The sequence below is a fragment of the Ursus maritimus genome, unplaced genomic scaffold, assembly GCF_017311325.1.
Source record: "Ursus maritimus isolate PB19 unplaced genomic scaffold, ASM1731132v1 scaffold_23, whole genome shotgun sequence".
Taxonomy (NCBI): Eukaryota; Metazoa; Chordata; class Mammalia; order Carnivora; family Ursidae; genus Ursus; species Ursus maritimus.
In genome coordinates, this window is record NW_024424786.1 from 6455320 (window position 1) to 6471713 (window position 16394).

Genomic DNA, 16394 nt, shown 5'->3' on the forward strand with positions numbered 1-16394 from the left:
TCCCGGGTGCAGCGCTGTGCACAAGGATGGAAAACCAGAGCAGTTTTCTTCCCAGCAGAAGACACATTTCCACCCAGACCCGCACAGGACACTCCGCTGCAGACACACGCAGGTCGAGTTAGACAGGAGTTCGCTTCCCTCCCTCCAGGCCGGGGCAGAACGTGGGCTTGGAGAGATGGGCGAGAAGCTTTAGCAGCCATCCTCCTCTTCTGCATAGATGCGGCTGCGTTTCTAAACGTCCAGGGAAGGTGGGCTGGGCCCTCGCCCTCTGAGCGACTCCCGGGTAGGAACTGGCCAGGTGACCCGGCCGCCACGTCCAGTTTGCTTCAGGTTCGCCCACTTAGACTGTAATTCTTGTTGCAGATTTCTCTGCCTCTGATTCTAGCTTTCTGCTCTCTTGTCTCTTGGCTGTATCTCTCACTGTTTCACCATCTCAGCTCTTAGTATATCTCTGTCCTATTGCCATGGGTCTCTCTCTAAATCTCTCGAGATCTGTTTTCTACTCCTACCCTGCAGCTAGGTCCCCCACAAATCAGAGGACAGAGGGAGACCCAAAGTCAGCTTGGAGTTGAGCTCGCGAGGCCAACATTTCCCGAGGGCACAGGACGAGTACGGTGCTGGAGAGGTTTGGAGCGAGTGTGCCCCGGAGCCAAGTGCAGCCGCGTTGGGCTGCCAGCCTCTGCCTCCCTCCCAGCCTAGGGAGGGGCCGGAGCGCGCGCGCGCGGGGATCGAGGGGTAGGGGGCTGGCCAGTCTCTTGCCCCAGCGGCCACGCTGGGGATCCCAAGCTCCTCCCCACCTTGTTTCTATTGGCCTCGGGCGCCCCCGCCCCCAGCCGCCCGCTCCCGCTCTGGGGCCCTTAAGCTACTACCGGATAAATAGCCCCGGGCGCCTCGCGTGAAGATAGGGGTGGGAAAGCCCCGGGGCGCTGCCGCCGCTTTCCTCAGCGCCCATCAGGCCGGCCAGGACCGGGCGGACGGGGGAGAAAGTGGGGTGTACATTCAGATCCCTGGTACTTTACTATCGCACGACCAGGACTGCGGAGAGGCAGAAAGTTTCGGGCAACCCCGGCCGAAGCCAGGACTGCGCCACCTCCTGCCGGGATATGGAGCTGCTGTCGCCGCCGCTCCGAGACGTAGACTTGACTGGCCCCGACGGCTCCCTCTGCAACTTTGCCTCCGCGGACGATTTCTATGATGACCCGTGTTTCGACTCCTCCGACCTGCGATTCTTCGAGGACCTGGACCCGCGCCTTGTGCACGTGGGCGCGCTCCTGAAGCCCGAGGAACACTCGCACTTCCCTGCGGCCGTGCACCCAGCGCCAGGCGCGCGCGAGGACGAGCATGTGCGCGCTCCCAGCGGGCACCACCAGGCTGGCCGCTGTCTGCTGTGGGCCTGCAAAGCGTGCAAGCGCAAGACCACTAACGCCGACCGCCGCAAGGCCGCCACCATGCGCGAGCGGCGCCGCCTGAGCAAAGTCAACGAAGCTTTCGAGACGCTCAAGCGCTGCACGTCCAGCAACCCGAACCAGCGGCTGCCCAAGGTGGAGATCCTGCGCAATGCGATTCGCTACATCGAAGGCCTGCAGGCGCTGCTGCGCGACCAGGACGCCGCGCCCCCTGGTGCCGCCGCTGCCTTCTACGCGCCTGGCCCGCTGCCCCCAGGCCGAGGCGGCGAACACTACAGCGGCGACTCAGACGCGTCCAGCCCGCGCTCCAACTGCTCCGACGGCATGGTAAGGCCGGGACCCCCAGCTAGAGAAGTGAGGGCAGCTTTTGGTATATCTGGGACGTGTTTCCGAGGGCGGGGAGCTGGCCCTCCAGAGGGAGGTTTGGGCTGGGAACCTTCCCGCGAGTGGACCCCGGTGTCCTAAGCAGCTGTCACTGGGGTGGCCTGGTGCCTTGGGGGCTCACGGGACAAATGTGAGCCACCCTTTTGGGGGCGCTTCTAGGGCTCTGCTGCAGCGACATGAAGATCTGCTTTTCTCCACTTATCCCTATTTACAAAATGCAGACTTACGCTCCTAGGCGACCGTCCACCCTCTAGTGGGCCCGGGAGGCTGCAGACAGCTCCTGTTCGCCTCTACCCCCCAACCAGGGCCCAGAACTCGTGGCTGAGACTTGGGGAGTTGGAGGGGGTGGCTACAGGGAGTGATGCTCTGGCCCCACGCGGTCCCCGAGCCTGACTCGGTCGCCTTTGCCGTTCGCAGATGGACTACAGCGGCCCCCCGAGCGGTTCCCGGCGGCGGAACTGCTACGATGGCACCTACTACAGCGAGGCGCCCAGCGGTGCGTATTCGCGCCTCCTTCCCACGTTACCCACTTTAAGCTGCCCTGGCTTCCCTCTATCTAGGAACGCCCCCCACTCCCGCCCCAGATCCTGGGAGACCGTACAGGGAATGAAATGCTAAGCGTGCAGCTCCCTCCCTTTTTGGTCCGTACTCTCTGGGTCCTCTTGGACTCCAGCAGGCCTTCAGTTTCCTGTCTGCCCCAAAGCACTGAGCCCGTAGGTGGGAGACTACACCGTTCAACTGCATACTAACCTAACCCTCCCCGCGCAGAACCCAGGGCCGGGAAGAGTTCTGCGGTGTCGAGCCTCGACTGCCTGTCCAGCATCGTGGAGCGCATCTCCACCGAGAGCCCCACCGCGCCCGCGCTTCTCCTGGCGGATGCGCCGCCGGAGTCGTCTCCCGGCCCACAAGAGGAGGCCGCCCAGAGCGAGGTCGAGCGCGGCGCCCCGACCCTTTCCCCAGACGCCGCCCCGCAGTGCCCAGCGGGCGCAAACCCCAACCCGATCTACCAGGTGCTCTGAGGGGGTGGGCAGCCGCATGGGAGGGCTCCGCTGCCCGCGCGCCCGAGGGATGGTGCCCCTAGAGTCCCTCGCGCCCAAAAGAATGCGCTTAAATGCCAACCCCCACTCCCAACCGCGCTTTAAAAGCGACCCCTCCCGAGTTGGGAGAGGAGGGAGAACTGATGTGTGTTTCCACTCCCGCACTCCACAGTAAGGACACAGTCCTTTTCCACGCAACACCCTTCCCTGAGACTCGTTGCGATGGCCTTTAGGTGTTCCTCCTTGGGCCAGAGCTGATCCGTGAGGGGCCAGACCCTTCTTTCTTTCCGCCCTTCCCTAGGCGGGGTGGGACCCGCGCAGATCTAAGCCCCGCCTCCGGACACCAGTGCTGCTGAAGGGGGCGTGGCCTCTCCCTCCCAGCGCCCTGGCGACTTTGCTCTTCCCCAGCGCCTGCGGGGCGCGCTCGCGTTCCGCGTGTCGCAAGTGTTAACAGTAACCACCCCACCCCCTCCCCCAGTTCAGGACCACTTTTTGTAATACTTTTGTAATCTATTCCTGTAAATAAGAGTTGCTTTGCCAGAGCAGGAGCCCCTAGGGCTGTATTTATCTCTGAGGCATGGTGTGCGGTGCGACAGGGACTTTGTACGTTTATACGGCAGGTGGGCGAGCCGCAGGCGCTCGCTCGGGTGTTCGAAATAAAGACGCTAATTTATACCACGGTGGCTCCGACTGTCCCTGGGAATGGGGCTAGGAAGGGAGGAAAACCCAAAAACTTGGGCCAGCTGTACCGCAGCGACCCCTGTAGGCGGAAGACGGATTGCAAGAAAGGAGCCTGGGGCGGGGCTAGAAAGGGAGGGGTGCGTTTGTCTCCTGTACTTGGGGGAGGTCCCCTGACCCAGCACCACATGTAGGTCAGTGGTTCTTATGTCAGGATGAGTAGTGGAAAAAAAGATCCATGCCTGCCCCACTCGCCAGAGATTCTGATTTAATATATCTGCCCCTGATATCCGGGGCCAGGTATTGGCATTTTTCAAGAGCTCCCCAAGTGATTCTAAAGTGAGTGCAAAGTTGAGAATCACGCCCCACCATACACACTGAGTGAACCTAGGTGTGGTGTCCAGAAGGATCACTGGAAACTCGTAGCTCTAGGTGCCACTTGGAAGCCTCATGGGAACAGAGAATGTGATATGGTGCTCATAGCATTATAAGGAAAAACTAAATGAGTGTGAAGGGGCGAAGTAAGCTATATGGCCCTTACAGGCTCTCAGTGATAGGAGCGATCTTAAGGGGACCGCATAGAAGGCCAGACAGGCACAGACGTCTCTACCAGCCAGGAAGCCAGCACTTAGAGCATCTTGGCCCTGTCAGGGCAGTGCAAACCTGCATCATCTCAGGTTTGGCTATAAACGCTCTGAGAGCAGAGGAGGGGACATTGATTTAGTCAGGGTGCTGGAGAGGGCTTCCCAGAAGAGGTGCCATTTGAACTGTGTCTTGAGAAACAAGAAAAGACAACACAATGCCCACAGACCCACGCACGTGTGCACGTACACGCACAGCTGGGAAGGCACCCCTGGAAGGATGGTCTGGCACAAGTTCCTCCCCGTTCCCACCCCAAGCCCAACCCCGTACATACATACGTTTGTCACCAGGACCTCAACGTCTCCTACATCTCACCCTTGCAGACACTTTTTTCCTGAAAACCTTACAGGCCCACTCTCAAAGGCGCTGCTCGCCAGGTGGGATGACCCTGAGGACGGCAGGCAAGACATGTTGCCAGCAAGAAGGACCTCCGCTCTCTGCTCTGAGGAGAGCCTCTGCTGTCCCCAACACAGGGTCCCTGAAGAGCTACTTAGAGCTACTCCATTACTAAGAATCCTCAGCTTTTCTTCTGGCTGCTTCCCCAGATGCACCTTGGGGTTCTTTACACTCCTTTGAGATCCTTTGAGGGCTCATTTATGAATTCATTCATTCAATAGTTGCCAGGTCCTATGCTGGGTGAAAACAGAGACCAGTGGACAGTTCCTGACCATGGGAAACACCGAGACATTTGGGGATATTGGCTCTCTTAGCAGCTGGTTACATCACAATGAATTAAGTGTTAAATGAGGGTGGATGTGGTAGAGGAACAGAGTAGGAACAGAAAGTAGAGACAAGCAGGTAGCCTCTAGTAAGAATCTTGAAGGAGTTGGTCACGAAAGGGGAGTCAAAGAAGGATACTCCAAGCTGAGGAAACAGCAGATATGAAGACCCCAAAGTGACAGAAAGTAAACTTGTGCCTTCATGGAACCGAAAGTGCTCACAGGGAGAGGCCAGAGTTGAGACAGGGAAAAGGCAGAGGCAGGTCTCCAAGGGACCTCATTTGGAATTTATCCTGAGGGCAGTAGGGAGCCATTGAGGAATCTAACTGGTGGAAGGGTACAAAGACATCTGTATTTAGAAAAGCCAGTCTGGGCCGGCAAAATGGATAGGAGGGAACAAGACTTGAGACAGGAAGACTTGTCAGGAGGCCATGAGGGCTGCTCAGAGGAGACATGACATGGCCTGAACTGAGGCTGGGACTGGGATGTGAGAGAAAGCACAGGAGTGGAGACAGTTGTGCCAGATAAAGTGTAGGTGCTGACAGTACAGTGGAGAACCTCAAGGGCACAGTTCTTACCCTCACACAGCTTAAAATCCACTGGGGAAATGGCCATTAGACAAAGAAACAAGTGAATAAATGGTGAGGAATATTGTAGGAAAGGTAAAGGGTGCAATGAGAGATGATAATGGGGTATAAGAAGATGCAGAAAGGAGGATGCAGAGTTTCTGCACTGAGGAAACCAACTACACATATGAAGAGGGCTCAGGAGGTAGTGTGCAATTGGAAAAAGGTGTCCCTTCTTTCCTGAGGACGCTGCTCTACACCAGGGTTCATAGCTAGGCAAGCAGAGAGCAGGCTGGACTTCAGCCCCCACTGACTTTCTTAGCCAGGTGCATTTGTTCAGTGAACAACAGGCACAACTGTTCACAGAGCCTTATGTATGGATGCCCTAAGGACATGAGGGGAAAGGGGGAGCCAAGGCTGACTCAGGCTCTGGTTTGGTTCAGAGTGGACGGTAATGCCATCACAGAGATGGAGACATCAGAAGAATAAGAAGCAGGTATGGGGAGAGATTTAGTCTAGGACACTTCCGGTTATAAGTGATAGAAACCCAGTTCAAAATAACTTCACCCCCTGAGGGTGTGTTAGAAGAACAGGTGACAGTCCTTATATGGAAGCAGCACTACAGGCACCACAACATCCATGAGCTTTGACAGCTGGGACTGGAGCCTGGAGCCCCTCTTATCCTCCCACCTTTCCCTTGCTTGCCTCTATTTAGTTTACTCTCTCTGAGTCCGTATTGGTTTTCTCCAGCAATTCAGGGATAACCTTGGAGCTCACCATTAAACTCCAGTTTGAAAATTCCCAGAGAAGAACCCTCATTGGACTAGCTTAAGTCCTGAGTCAGGATTTGAACCCAGGCAGAGAGGCTTTAGGGACGGCACTCTTAGCTACCTTACCTTGTACCGCCACACGGGAAAAAAGAAGACTGAGAGAAAGTCAGGAGGGAGGGGAGCAGCTGGAGATTGCATCATTCCATGGATGGCGGGGTTTGAGGTCCCCTCCTGGCCCACCTCTCACCTCAGTCCCCTGGATTTTGGGGGTGAGAGGAGCAGCTAGCTGAGGCCAACTCCATTTGCAACGTAGCTGAAATGACCCTTTTTCTTGGAGCCATTTTCACCTGGGCTGGATCTAAGGAAACACGGCCCATGTCTACACACGCGTGCTCATACAACGGCGCACGTGAACCCACAGCGTAAGACCAAGGGCTGATGCATCTTGAAGGCAACAAAGTTTAAGCTTAGGTCCCTTGCATGAGCCCCTTCTAAGGCCCTGGTCCAGTCTCCTTCTTAATTTGCCAGGGTAAACTATTTTAGCCAATTAGTTATGACCATTGTCCCTTTCTACTCTGATTTCCCCCTTCTGGAAGGTAGCGTTTATGGGCGTGTCCAATCTAAAGGTATACATTTTGTTTCGGTTTGGTGGAATATGTTTTAAATAAATAGAATAGAAAACAGAAGCAATAATAATGAACAATGAAATAAATTAAAATGATCTGAATTGAAAAGACAGTTGTACCCAAAATATCTTTAGATCATACCATAAAGCGACTTATCAGAAGAAAGAGGTAACTTTTGAATGGAATTATTAAAAAGACTCCTGCATTGTTGGATAATCCAGTCAATGAAGAGTAAATTATATGAACACATTGGAAAGAGACTTTACCTCTTTTGCTTAACGAAATACTGACATCGACGGAGTAAAATCACAAGACCTCGACATCAACCAATCTTTGAATGAACACTGTCAACTTAAAAAAATTTAAAAATAATCACCACAGAAGAAAACTCAAAAAACCTTGAACTCTTACAGCCCACAAATGAAACAGACTTGATAGAGTTTCCCCCAAATTTGACACCAATCCTAAAATTGTACAGGACGTTTCCAAGACAGTGCTGAGCCCGAAAAAAAGCTTCCCTAAATTATGAGTGATACAAAACAAGTCTTGATCACCACACTGAAGGAAAGACTAAACTCTCCGAATGACCTCTCAATTCTCCGTATAGAAAATGATATTATAAAACCACGGTCACGTGAAGAAGCAATTAAAGAATACGCGGCCTGCTACGGTAGAAAAGAGTGGGCAAGACTGAACAAAGGCCAGAAGAAAAGAGGGAGGCAGAAGGCTGAGGAGACGAGGAGGTGCCAATGTTGAAGGGCTAGCTGATTCTAGCTCGGTGTTTTCTAATCTATGAAACACTTAAAACATCTGCACACAACTCACTATGATCAAAGGAAACACATGAAAATGTGAGGTTGTGTAATATTAGTGTTTATATTATACAGGGTTGCTTTCATATAGTTAATTTTTTTTTTAGACATTTAACAGCAAGTTTTAATTCAGGCAGAGCCTTCCCAGGAGCAGGGGTAAGTGAGTCCTAGAGGATGTCAATACGTAATTCCTGCCCTCTCAGCCTGGCTATGCCACTAGCAGCCAGGCTCTGGCATTTGGGAATGTGACTTAACCCGTCTGGATCACTGGATTAGTGAATTTAAAAGGTATGTACCAATTCTGAAATTCTTTAGTAATCTGCTTAAAGCATTTCAGAGAAAGACAAAGATAATGAAGTCGGTCTTTTACAGATAAGAGAACGGGGCCCATGACAAACTGAGATTTTTCTCAGCATAAGCAAATCATTTGTAACCTGGTTTACAGATCCTTCTTTACTTTTCCCAAATTTTATTGAGATATATTTCACATACCATAAAATTCAGCCTTTTAAAGTGTCGAATTCAGTGGTTTCTGCTATAATCACTATGCTGTGCAACGTCACCACTACTGTCTAATCCAGAACAGTTGCCCAAAAGAAACTCTTACCCATTTGCAGTCACCCCCTGTTCTCCCTCCTCCCCCAATCCCCTGGCAACCATGAATTATTTTCTGTCTCTATGGATGTGACTATTCTGGACATTTCATGAGTGGAATCACACACTGTGTGGCTTTTTGTGTATGACTCCTTTCCCTTGGCATAGTGTTTTCAAGCTTCATCCATGCTGTAGCATGGATCGGGACGTCATTCCTCTAGCTGGAGAATAGCGCGTTGTATGGATACATTGCATTTTGTTTATCCATTCATCAGTTGATAGGTATGTGGTTGTTTCCATTTTTAGCTATTATGAATAATACTGTTATGAACATTCAAGTACACGTTTTTGTGTAAACATATGCTTTTAATTCTCTTGGGTATATACCTAAAAATGAAATTGCTGGGTATATCATAACTCTATGTTTAAATTTTTGAGGAACTGCCAACGTCTTCCCCAAAGCAGCTGCACCATTTTGCATTCCCATCAGCAATGTATCAGGGTTCCAATTTCTCTGCATCATCGACAACACTATTACTGTTTGTCTTTTTATTCTAGCCCTCCTAGTGGGTGTAAAGTGGTATCTCATTGTAGTTTTGATTTGCATTTCCCTAATGACTAATGATGTTGAGTATCTTTTCTTGTGCTTATTGGCCATTTGTATTTCTTCTTTGGGGAAATGTCTATTCAAATCCTCTGCCCATCTTAAACTTAGGTTATTTATTTATCTTTTTACTGTTGAGTTTTGAGAGCTCTCTATATATTCTAGATACTAGACTCTTACCAGATATGTGACTTGCAGATGTTTTTTTCTCATTCTACAGTTTGTCTTTTCACATTCCTGATATTGTCCTTTGAAGCACAACTTTTTTTTTTATTTTCATGGAGTCCAATTTATCTATATTTTTTGTTGCTGTCGCTCGTGTTTTGGGCATTATGTCTAAAAAACCATAACCTAAGCCAAGTAAGAGTATTATAGCTTTAGCTCCTACATTTAGATATTTCATCTAATTTTAGTTGATTTTTCTATATGGTGTAAAGAAGGGATCCAACTTCTTTTTTTTTTTTTTTTTTGCATGTAGATATCCAGTTGTCCCAGCACCTTTTGTTGAAAGGGCTATTCTTTCCCCCATTCCCCTTTGAACTTTCTCGGCACTCTTGTTAACTGCATGGGTTTATTTCTGGGCTCTCAGTTCTATTCCACTGATCTACGTGTCTATCCTCATGCCAGTACCACACAGTGTTGACTACTGTAGCTTTGTAGTAAGTTTTGAAATGAGGAAGTGTGAGTCCTCCAGCTTTGTTCTTCTTCAAGATCGTTGTGGCTATTCTGGGTCCCCTGCATTTCATGAATGTATCTTTAAGTAGCCCTGTCTTGGCGGTATTCTAAGGAGCCACAATATGGGAGCTGTAAGTTGGCACGGAAATTTAAGGCAGGTTCTTGAGTGTTGGTGCACAGAAAAAAACACTTATATGGGAGGATGGTGATATTTTCATTTCCAGTCATCTTTGATGCAGTCTTAATAAACTGAACATCCTTCTGTAATTGCAAAAAAAAAAAAAAGTTGCAACTGTTTTTGTTGGCTTCCAAGTAAATATAACCTATTCAAAAGGCTTATGTTGCTGTGTCAGGCAGTTAGTAAAATACTAAGCCATTTTTTTCTGGATTTTTAAAGGTTTGTAGTATTTGTCAGCTTTCTAAAATTTACATTTGTTCCTGATGTTTAAGTCTACATACATATTCACATTTGTGCCTAACTTTCCTTTCTTTTTTAAAGAAGTTTAACCCCCCAAATATCTAAAGTCAGGCCTCACACAACCTGGACCCGCCACTATACACTGGCAACCGGGCTTACCTGCAGCCTGCCTCACACACAGGTGTTTGCCAGGAGAACCCACAAGACTCCGAGCAAAGGCATTGCAGCCCTTGGAGTAGCCACACATCTTCAAGGTGCTTCCAGACAGAGAATTCAGTGGCCTCTGCCCAGTCCTTCTGGGAACACTCTTACAGAAGTGCCTGCTCCCACCCGCCCTCCCTACACGTCAGCGTCTCTGCGCATCCACATGCATCCTTCACGGCAGCCTTCATCATTTCCTACCTCCCCACTTCACTCAACCGGCACGAGAGGTGTCGAAGCCTCATCTTCCCCAGAGCCAAGCCTAGGGAGGACTGACACTCTGCCCCCTGGGGCCACACTGACACTGAGGGGACTGATGGACGTTGCTGAGGACTGGCAGGAGCCCATGAGAGAGACGTGGGGTCAGAGCAGGTCACAGAGGGTTCGGAATGGTTGGGAAGGGGGAAAAGGGAAGGAGAGGAAGTTAAATGAGAGACACTATCTCATTCAATCCTCACAAAATGCTATTTTCTTTATACAGATGAAAAAACAGAAGCCTAGAGAGGAAAAGTGAATAGCTTACAGTCGTTAATAAGCAGCAAATGAGATTTGTAACCAAATCTGTCTGGATGTGTGGTTCTCTCAACCAGGGGAAATCTTACCCCCCAAAGGACTGTTGGCAGTGTCTGTAGACCTTCTTGATTGTTATGACTGGGGAAGGGGCTCTAGTGACATCCGATTGGTAGAGGCCAGGGGTGCTGCTAAACATTCCGCAATGCACAGGACAGCCCCCACAACAAAGGATTATCTGGTCCAAAAGGTCAATGGTGCCAAGGTTGAGAAACCTGGTCTAGCACTTCCCCTGGGGGCATTCTTGACCATGGCTCCTTTCAAGACTTCTCCTGGCCTAAGAGATCTGGGCTCCACTCACCGGGGAGGGGGGCGTTGGTTCACAGGAAGAAAGAGCTGTACACCCTACCCCATTCCCAGGTTTGGTACCAGGGTCAGTGGTCAAGCCACAGACCCAACAGCAATGGTCACCAAGTTCCCACAGTCTCCCCTGTCCACTGGAGGGAGGGGTTTTGGTCAGGGCAGGAGGTTCCAGGTGGTTTCATTGCTTATGGTGTGTCACCCCCAAAGCCTGCTCGGTTTGTGCCCAGTGTAGGTTAGTTTCCAGATGTGGCCACAAGATGGCACCCCAACCCACTGGGAATGCTAAGGCTCTGGGCCTTGGAGAGCAGCATAGAGGATGTGCCAAGCTGGACAAAGGCCCAGCGGCTGGACTTGGGCCAGTTCCAGAGCCTAGCAGGACCAGATCTTAGGCTTACAAGTGCCAAGTGTGAGAACATAGGCCAAACTTGGCTTCAGGACTCCCTTCACCTTTTTCTAGTCTGCTCTCAGCCCCAGCTCCTCCTGGAGACATTCACCACACAGCTTGTGGAAACCCTGCACACCCTCCCTTCCACTCAGAAAAGAGAAATCCCAAAGCTGAGGTGTTAAAGGATAGAGGGCTTATTATTATTCCTATCCAACAATAAAGAAGCCGAGGCAGAGAAGTTGAATAACTTGCCCAAGGTCATAGCTAATTCAATGATGGAGCTGGGATTTGAATACAGGCAGCCAGGCCCTAGAGTCTATGTTCTTGACCACTGAACAGCACCAGCCCACTGGTAGTTCATTGCCCCCTCTTCTCACCAGCCACTGATCCCAATGACCTCCTGGCATGGGACCACAAGCCTTCCTCTGCAAGGGAGGGGACAGATGGCTATGAATAAGGGGGGTACTGCTCAAGTGGAAAGGGGTGAGGGTCTTGGCTGGCCTGAGGGGCTATGGTTAATGGTTGTGGGCAAGAAGCCAAGGCTCAGGCAGCAATCCTCCCCCCACCCCCATTTCTCTGGGGGCTTTTTTTCTCTCTTTCTGTGTTGCCCTCAGTTTTTCTGGGCTTCTGCAAATGCCAGCCTTTCACAGTGTGAAAAGGAAGTGAGAGAAGGGACTTTTATGTCCCTGCTTAGGATGGGGGGGGGGCATTCTTTGGGGCCTGGGCTGGGAATTGCCATCAAGGATCAAGGTGAGAATCCTAAAGTGGGACAGTGTGGGGCACCTCAGGGACAGCTCCCCTGTCCCCTGGGAAGCTCTTCTCTCCAAGCCTTCTCCGCTTGCCATGTAGGGGATTTTAGGGTGTAGCAGACCTTTTCACATTTCCCCTCACTCCAACCCTCACCTGACTCTCTTTTTCTGGTACATCCTCCAGGGCCAGGCCTGACCAGGGCTCCTAATCATTAACCTTCCCCCTACTAGCAGCCTCTCTCCTTCTCTCCATCTCTCCACCTGTCCACCACATGGGGTACTCTTTAGCTTCCTTTTGTGGCTCACCACGGGGTAGTGGCCTGAGTGGGCTCTTCACTGACTCCCTGAGAGATCCTGGGTATGACCTTCCCCCTGACACAGCCTTGGTTCAGGGCTCCAGACTCTCCTGGCCTCTGACACTGGGATGCTAGGATCCTAGGTCCTCTCTTGGCCTTTCTCAAATCATCTAGCCCTGAACGAGGAGGTGCTGTGTTCTGGGCACTGTGGAGGAAAGCAGATGAGCAGCAGCCCTGGAGGAGCTGATAGTCCATTTAGGGGAAAGAGATGAGCTATAGTGGAGGCTGGGGAGCGATACTCTGATCCAATGTGGTCCTTCCTGCAGGAGAGGGAAGAGGGGGAATCCTGGGCCTCTATGGCTGGCAGAAACACCGAAGGCTTTCTGAGAGAGAAGAGGGGTTGGACATCTGGCTGGAAGGAAGAGAAGGTTTGGAAAGGTCTCTTTATGGTCTCTCCCCATCTTGATATCTCCCAGACAAATGTGTGCCTGTGTGTGCCTGTGTGTACATGCGTGTGTGTCTCTGTGTGTGTCTGTGTGCGTGTGTGTTCATTTCTCTGTGTCCACCTTTTCCTCTTCTTCCTGGGGTTTCCCCATTTCTCTGTTTTATCCCTCCTTGGATTGGGACAGAGCTTCTGAGAGCCTGTGTCCTGGGGAATCTGAATTTGGGTGAGGCTGAGCTGCACCAGGTCAGGCCTCCTCCTGGTTAGGGGATGGGAATCACACCGGTCCTGGTGAGAGAGACATTCAAAAGCACTCTCATGCCTGCATTACTCTGAGATTGAAGGGGAAACAATTCCTGTTTAAATCAATCTCTGGAGGGAGAAGGTGCCATCCTAGCCCCAGACTACGGCCCTCTCTTTGCCTCTATCTCTGCCCCTGTTTCTGTCCTAACTCTGCCTCTCTCTGTTTCCGCCCTTGTCCTTTTCTCATCACTCATGTCATGCTCTGCCCCTTGCCCTTTCCAGCCTTCTCCACTCCTCCAAACCTTTCCCTGGGCTGGGATTTCCCTGACCAAGTGAGGAGAGAGAGGTCTAAGGCACGGCTTTGTCCCCAGGCTCACAGCCGTGTCTGCAGGTCAATGTAGAGGGACAGCTGTCTGCACAGTTAGCAAGTGCCAACAGGTAAATAAGAGCCTCCTGTCTTCTTAATTAAATCGCCCTTTGCCCAGGCAGCCTTGTGTTCGATTGGGCTGGGCTGGGATCAATAAGCCTCTTTTCTGGTGCAGCCAACCCTGGAGCTTCGCCTGACCTCCCCAGCCCTGCTCAGGCCCACCTGCCCTCTTCCCCAAAAGCCTGGGAGCCCCTGGAGGGCAAGATGTGTTGTGCCCTTGTGCCTGGGACAGTGTATGGAACAAGGAAGGAGTAAAAGAGTGATTGAGTAAACTGAGGCACTGACAGCAAACATAGGCCAGAAAGGCTTGGAGGCCCAAACTGTAACCCCCATCCCCAAGATCAACTGTGAAGCTGTGAGAGTCACAGCCAGAGCTGCTCCCATCCAGCTCCCCCAGCACAACACCAGCTTACTGCCCAGGGAGGCTGAAGCCCAACGCGGAGAGGGGGGATGCCAATGTTCAGGACCACTAGGAGCAGTTGCTCCTTCTGACCTCTAAGGGCAGAATACCTTTTTCATAAGGGATCCCCACCTAGGGATCCAGAGCTAGTGTGGGAGGGTCAGTGAGCCGGCATCAGTGTAGCAGAGCCCGTGGCCCTCAATGGAAGACTAGGGTCAGCCTGGTGTTAGGAAGGGCCCAAGGAGAGCAAGGGGTCAGAAGGCAATCATACGGTTCCAGGATTATTGGGATGTTAGGAGGGCTTAGAGGGCAGCGTTGGGCGTTGTGTGTTTGGAGGATGTTATTTTGGAGTCCATTCAAGAGGGACCTATGACAGGATCACGGGGGTTCCAGGTTCCGCAGAAAAGGTCGGTATTAAAGGTTGCTTGGGGCCGCCAATACTGGTCCAGGTCAAGGTGTCTCTGATAGCGGTGGGGCGTCGCATTTCACTAGGGGATCAGATAGTCTGTCGTTTGGAAGGAGAGGAACGGATGCCGACGCCCTTCTAACCTCAGTCTGACCCGGGGGGCGCAGGCCTAGACGTCTCCCGGAGCCCCCGCCCATCGAGTGGCGCTCCCCCAGGGTGGAGCGTCGGCGGGTCCCCCAGTAGCAGCAGGAGCCTAGCGGGGCGGGCGCCCCCAGCGCCGGGGTTGAGGGAGGCCGGCTCCGCGCCTGGCTGGGAGGGGGGCGCGGAATCGGGGCTTTTTAGGACCCAGCGCGGCGCCTCCCTCCGGGGGCGAGTGCGGCTGCGCGCGCCGTGTGCTTGTGTCCGGAGAGCGGCGGGCTGGACGCGGACCGCGCGAGCGAGCAAGCGAGCCTAGCAGCAGCCCGGGCGGCAGCAGCGTCGCGGCGGCGGCGGCCGCTCCGCGCCTCGCCTCCCCGGCCTCGCCGGCTTCGCCGGCCTCGCCTCGCCGCGCCTTGACCCGCCACCCCCGCCTCCCGGTCGCGACCGCCGCAGCCCCCTCGCCTTGACCCGCACCTTCAACCGCCTGCCCGAAGCTGGGCGCGAAGCACGGGGCGCAGAGGCACCGGAGCCAGTGCCCACCGGCCTCGCAGACCGAACCCAGCCCGGAGAACCCGTGCCCGGCCCCGCGCAGCTCCGCCACAGCCCGGGAGCTGTCCCTTCAGCACCGCCGCCGGAGCCGGAGCGTAGCCCCACGGAAGCCTAGCTCAAGGCGGAGCGCGCACCGAGCGCAGCGCTCCGCGGCCGCCGCACCGAGCAGCGCCCCGGGTGCCCCTGCCCAGGGGGCCCGCCATCTCCTCCAAGAGGCGGGGAGAAGGAGCGAGGAGGGCGGGCGGGCAGGCAGGCGCGCCCGCCGCCGGGGGGAGCAGGCAGCCAGGCAAGGAGAGAGGGAGGGGGCCGGAGCCCGCCCTGCGCCCCAAGCTGCAGCCGGGCCACGCAGGGAGGAAGGCAACGGTCATCCATCTCCCCAGCGCCGAGAGCGCGCTGCGGCGACCACCGCACAGCAGAGCGCGAATTTCCCGGCCCCCTCTCCTCCCCTCCCCCTTCCGGGGGCTGATCTATCTGTCCGGCCTTTGGAGCAGCTGACCTTCCCCCAAAAAAGCTTTGTGTCAATTTCTTCATTTTCCCGCTGAGATGGGGACGGGAGCCCGGCCCCCCAACCCTCTCTTCCCTCCTCCCGGGGCTCGCCGCTGAGCGCCGTCCCTCTCCCTCCCTTCCTCCCTCCCTTTCTTCCTCCCTTCTTTCCTCCTCTGCCTCCTCCGCAGCCGGACCAGCTCCCTCCCCACATCTGGCGCCTAGAGACCCCTGGGATCCCGCGCACACTCCCCTGGACCCGCACCCTGCAGAAAGCGCCCCGAGGGGCTTGGGTCGCTCTTGGGGTGGCCAGAGCCACCATCCTCTGTACCCCCCGACGGCTGGGGGGAGGGGGGAGGAGGCCCCGCGCCCCCCTCCCCGGCGCCAACTCCCCCTGGCGGCCGCTCCCATGGGTGTCGCTGGGCCGCGCCATGCCTAAGGGGGCGCCGCGATGGGCCAAGGGGACGAGAGCGAGCGCATCGTGATCAACGTGGGCGGCACGCGCCACCAGACGTACCGCTCGACACTGCGCACGCTGCCCGGCACGCGGCTCGCCTGGCTGGCGGAGCCCGACGCCCACAGCCATTTCGACTATGACCCGCGCGCCGACGAGTTCTTTTTCGATCGCCACCCAGGCGTCTTCGCGCACATCCTGAACTACTACCGCACTGGCAAGCTGCACTGCCCCGCCGACGTGTGCGGGCCACTCTATGAGGAGGAGCTGGCCTTCTGGGGCATCGACGAGACCGACGTGGAGCCCTGCTGCTGGATGACTTACCGCCAGCATCGCGACGCAGAGGAGGCGCTCGATAGCTTTGGCGGAGCACCTCTTGACAACAGCGCCGACGACGCGGACGCCGACGGCCCCGGC

General features: G+C 54.0%; 1 protein-coding gene across 1 annotated transcript; it reads left to right on the top strand.

Annotated features, from left to right (window-relative positions):
- The first annotated feature begins 1103 nt into the window (after positions 1 to 1103).
- Positions 1104 to 2809, top strand: LOC103679405 (myoblast determination protein 1). Its single transcript, XM_008708931.2, has 3 exons — positions 1104 to 1733; positions 2208 to 2286; positions 2559 to 2809. Exons 1-3 carry the CDS (start codon positions 1104 to 1106, stop codon positions 2807 to 2809), a joined length of 960 nt encoding a protein of 319 aa, XP_008707153.2.
- Positions 2810 to 16394: the final 13585 nt, after the last annotated feature.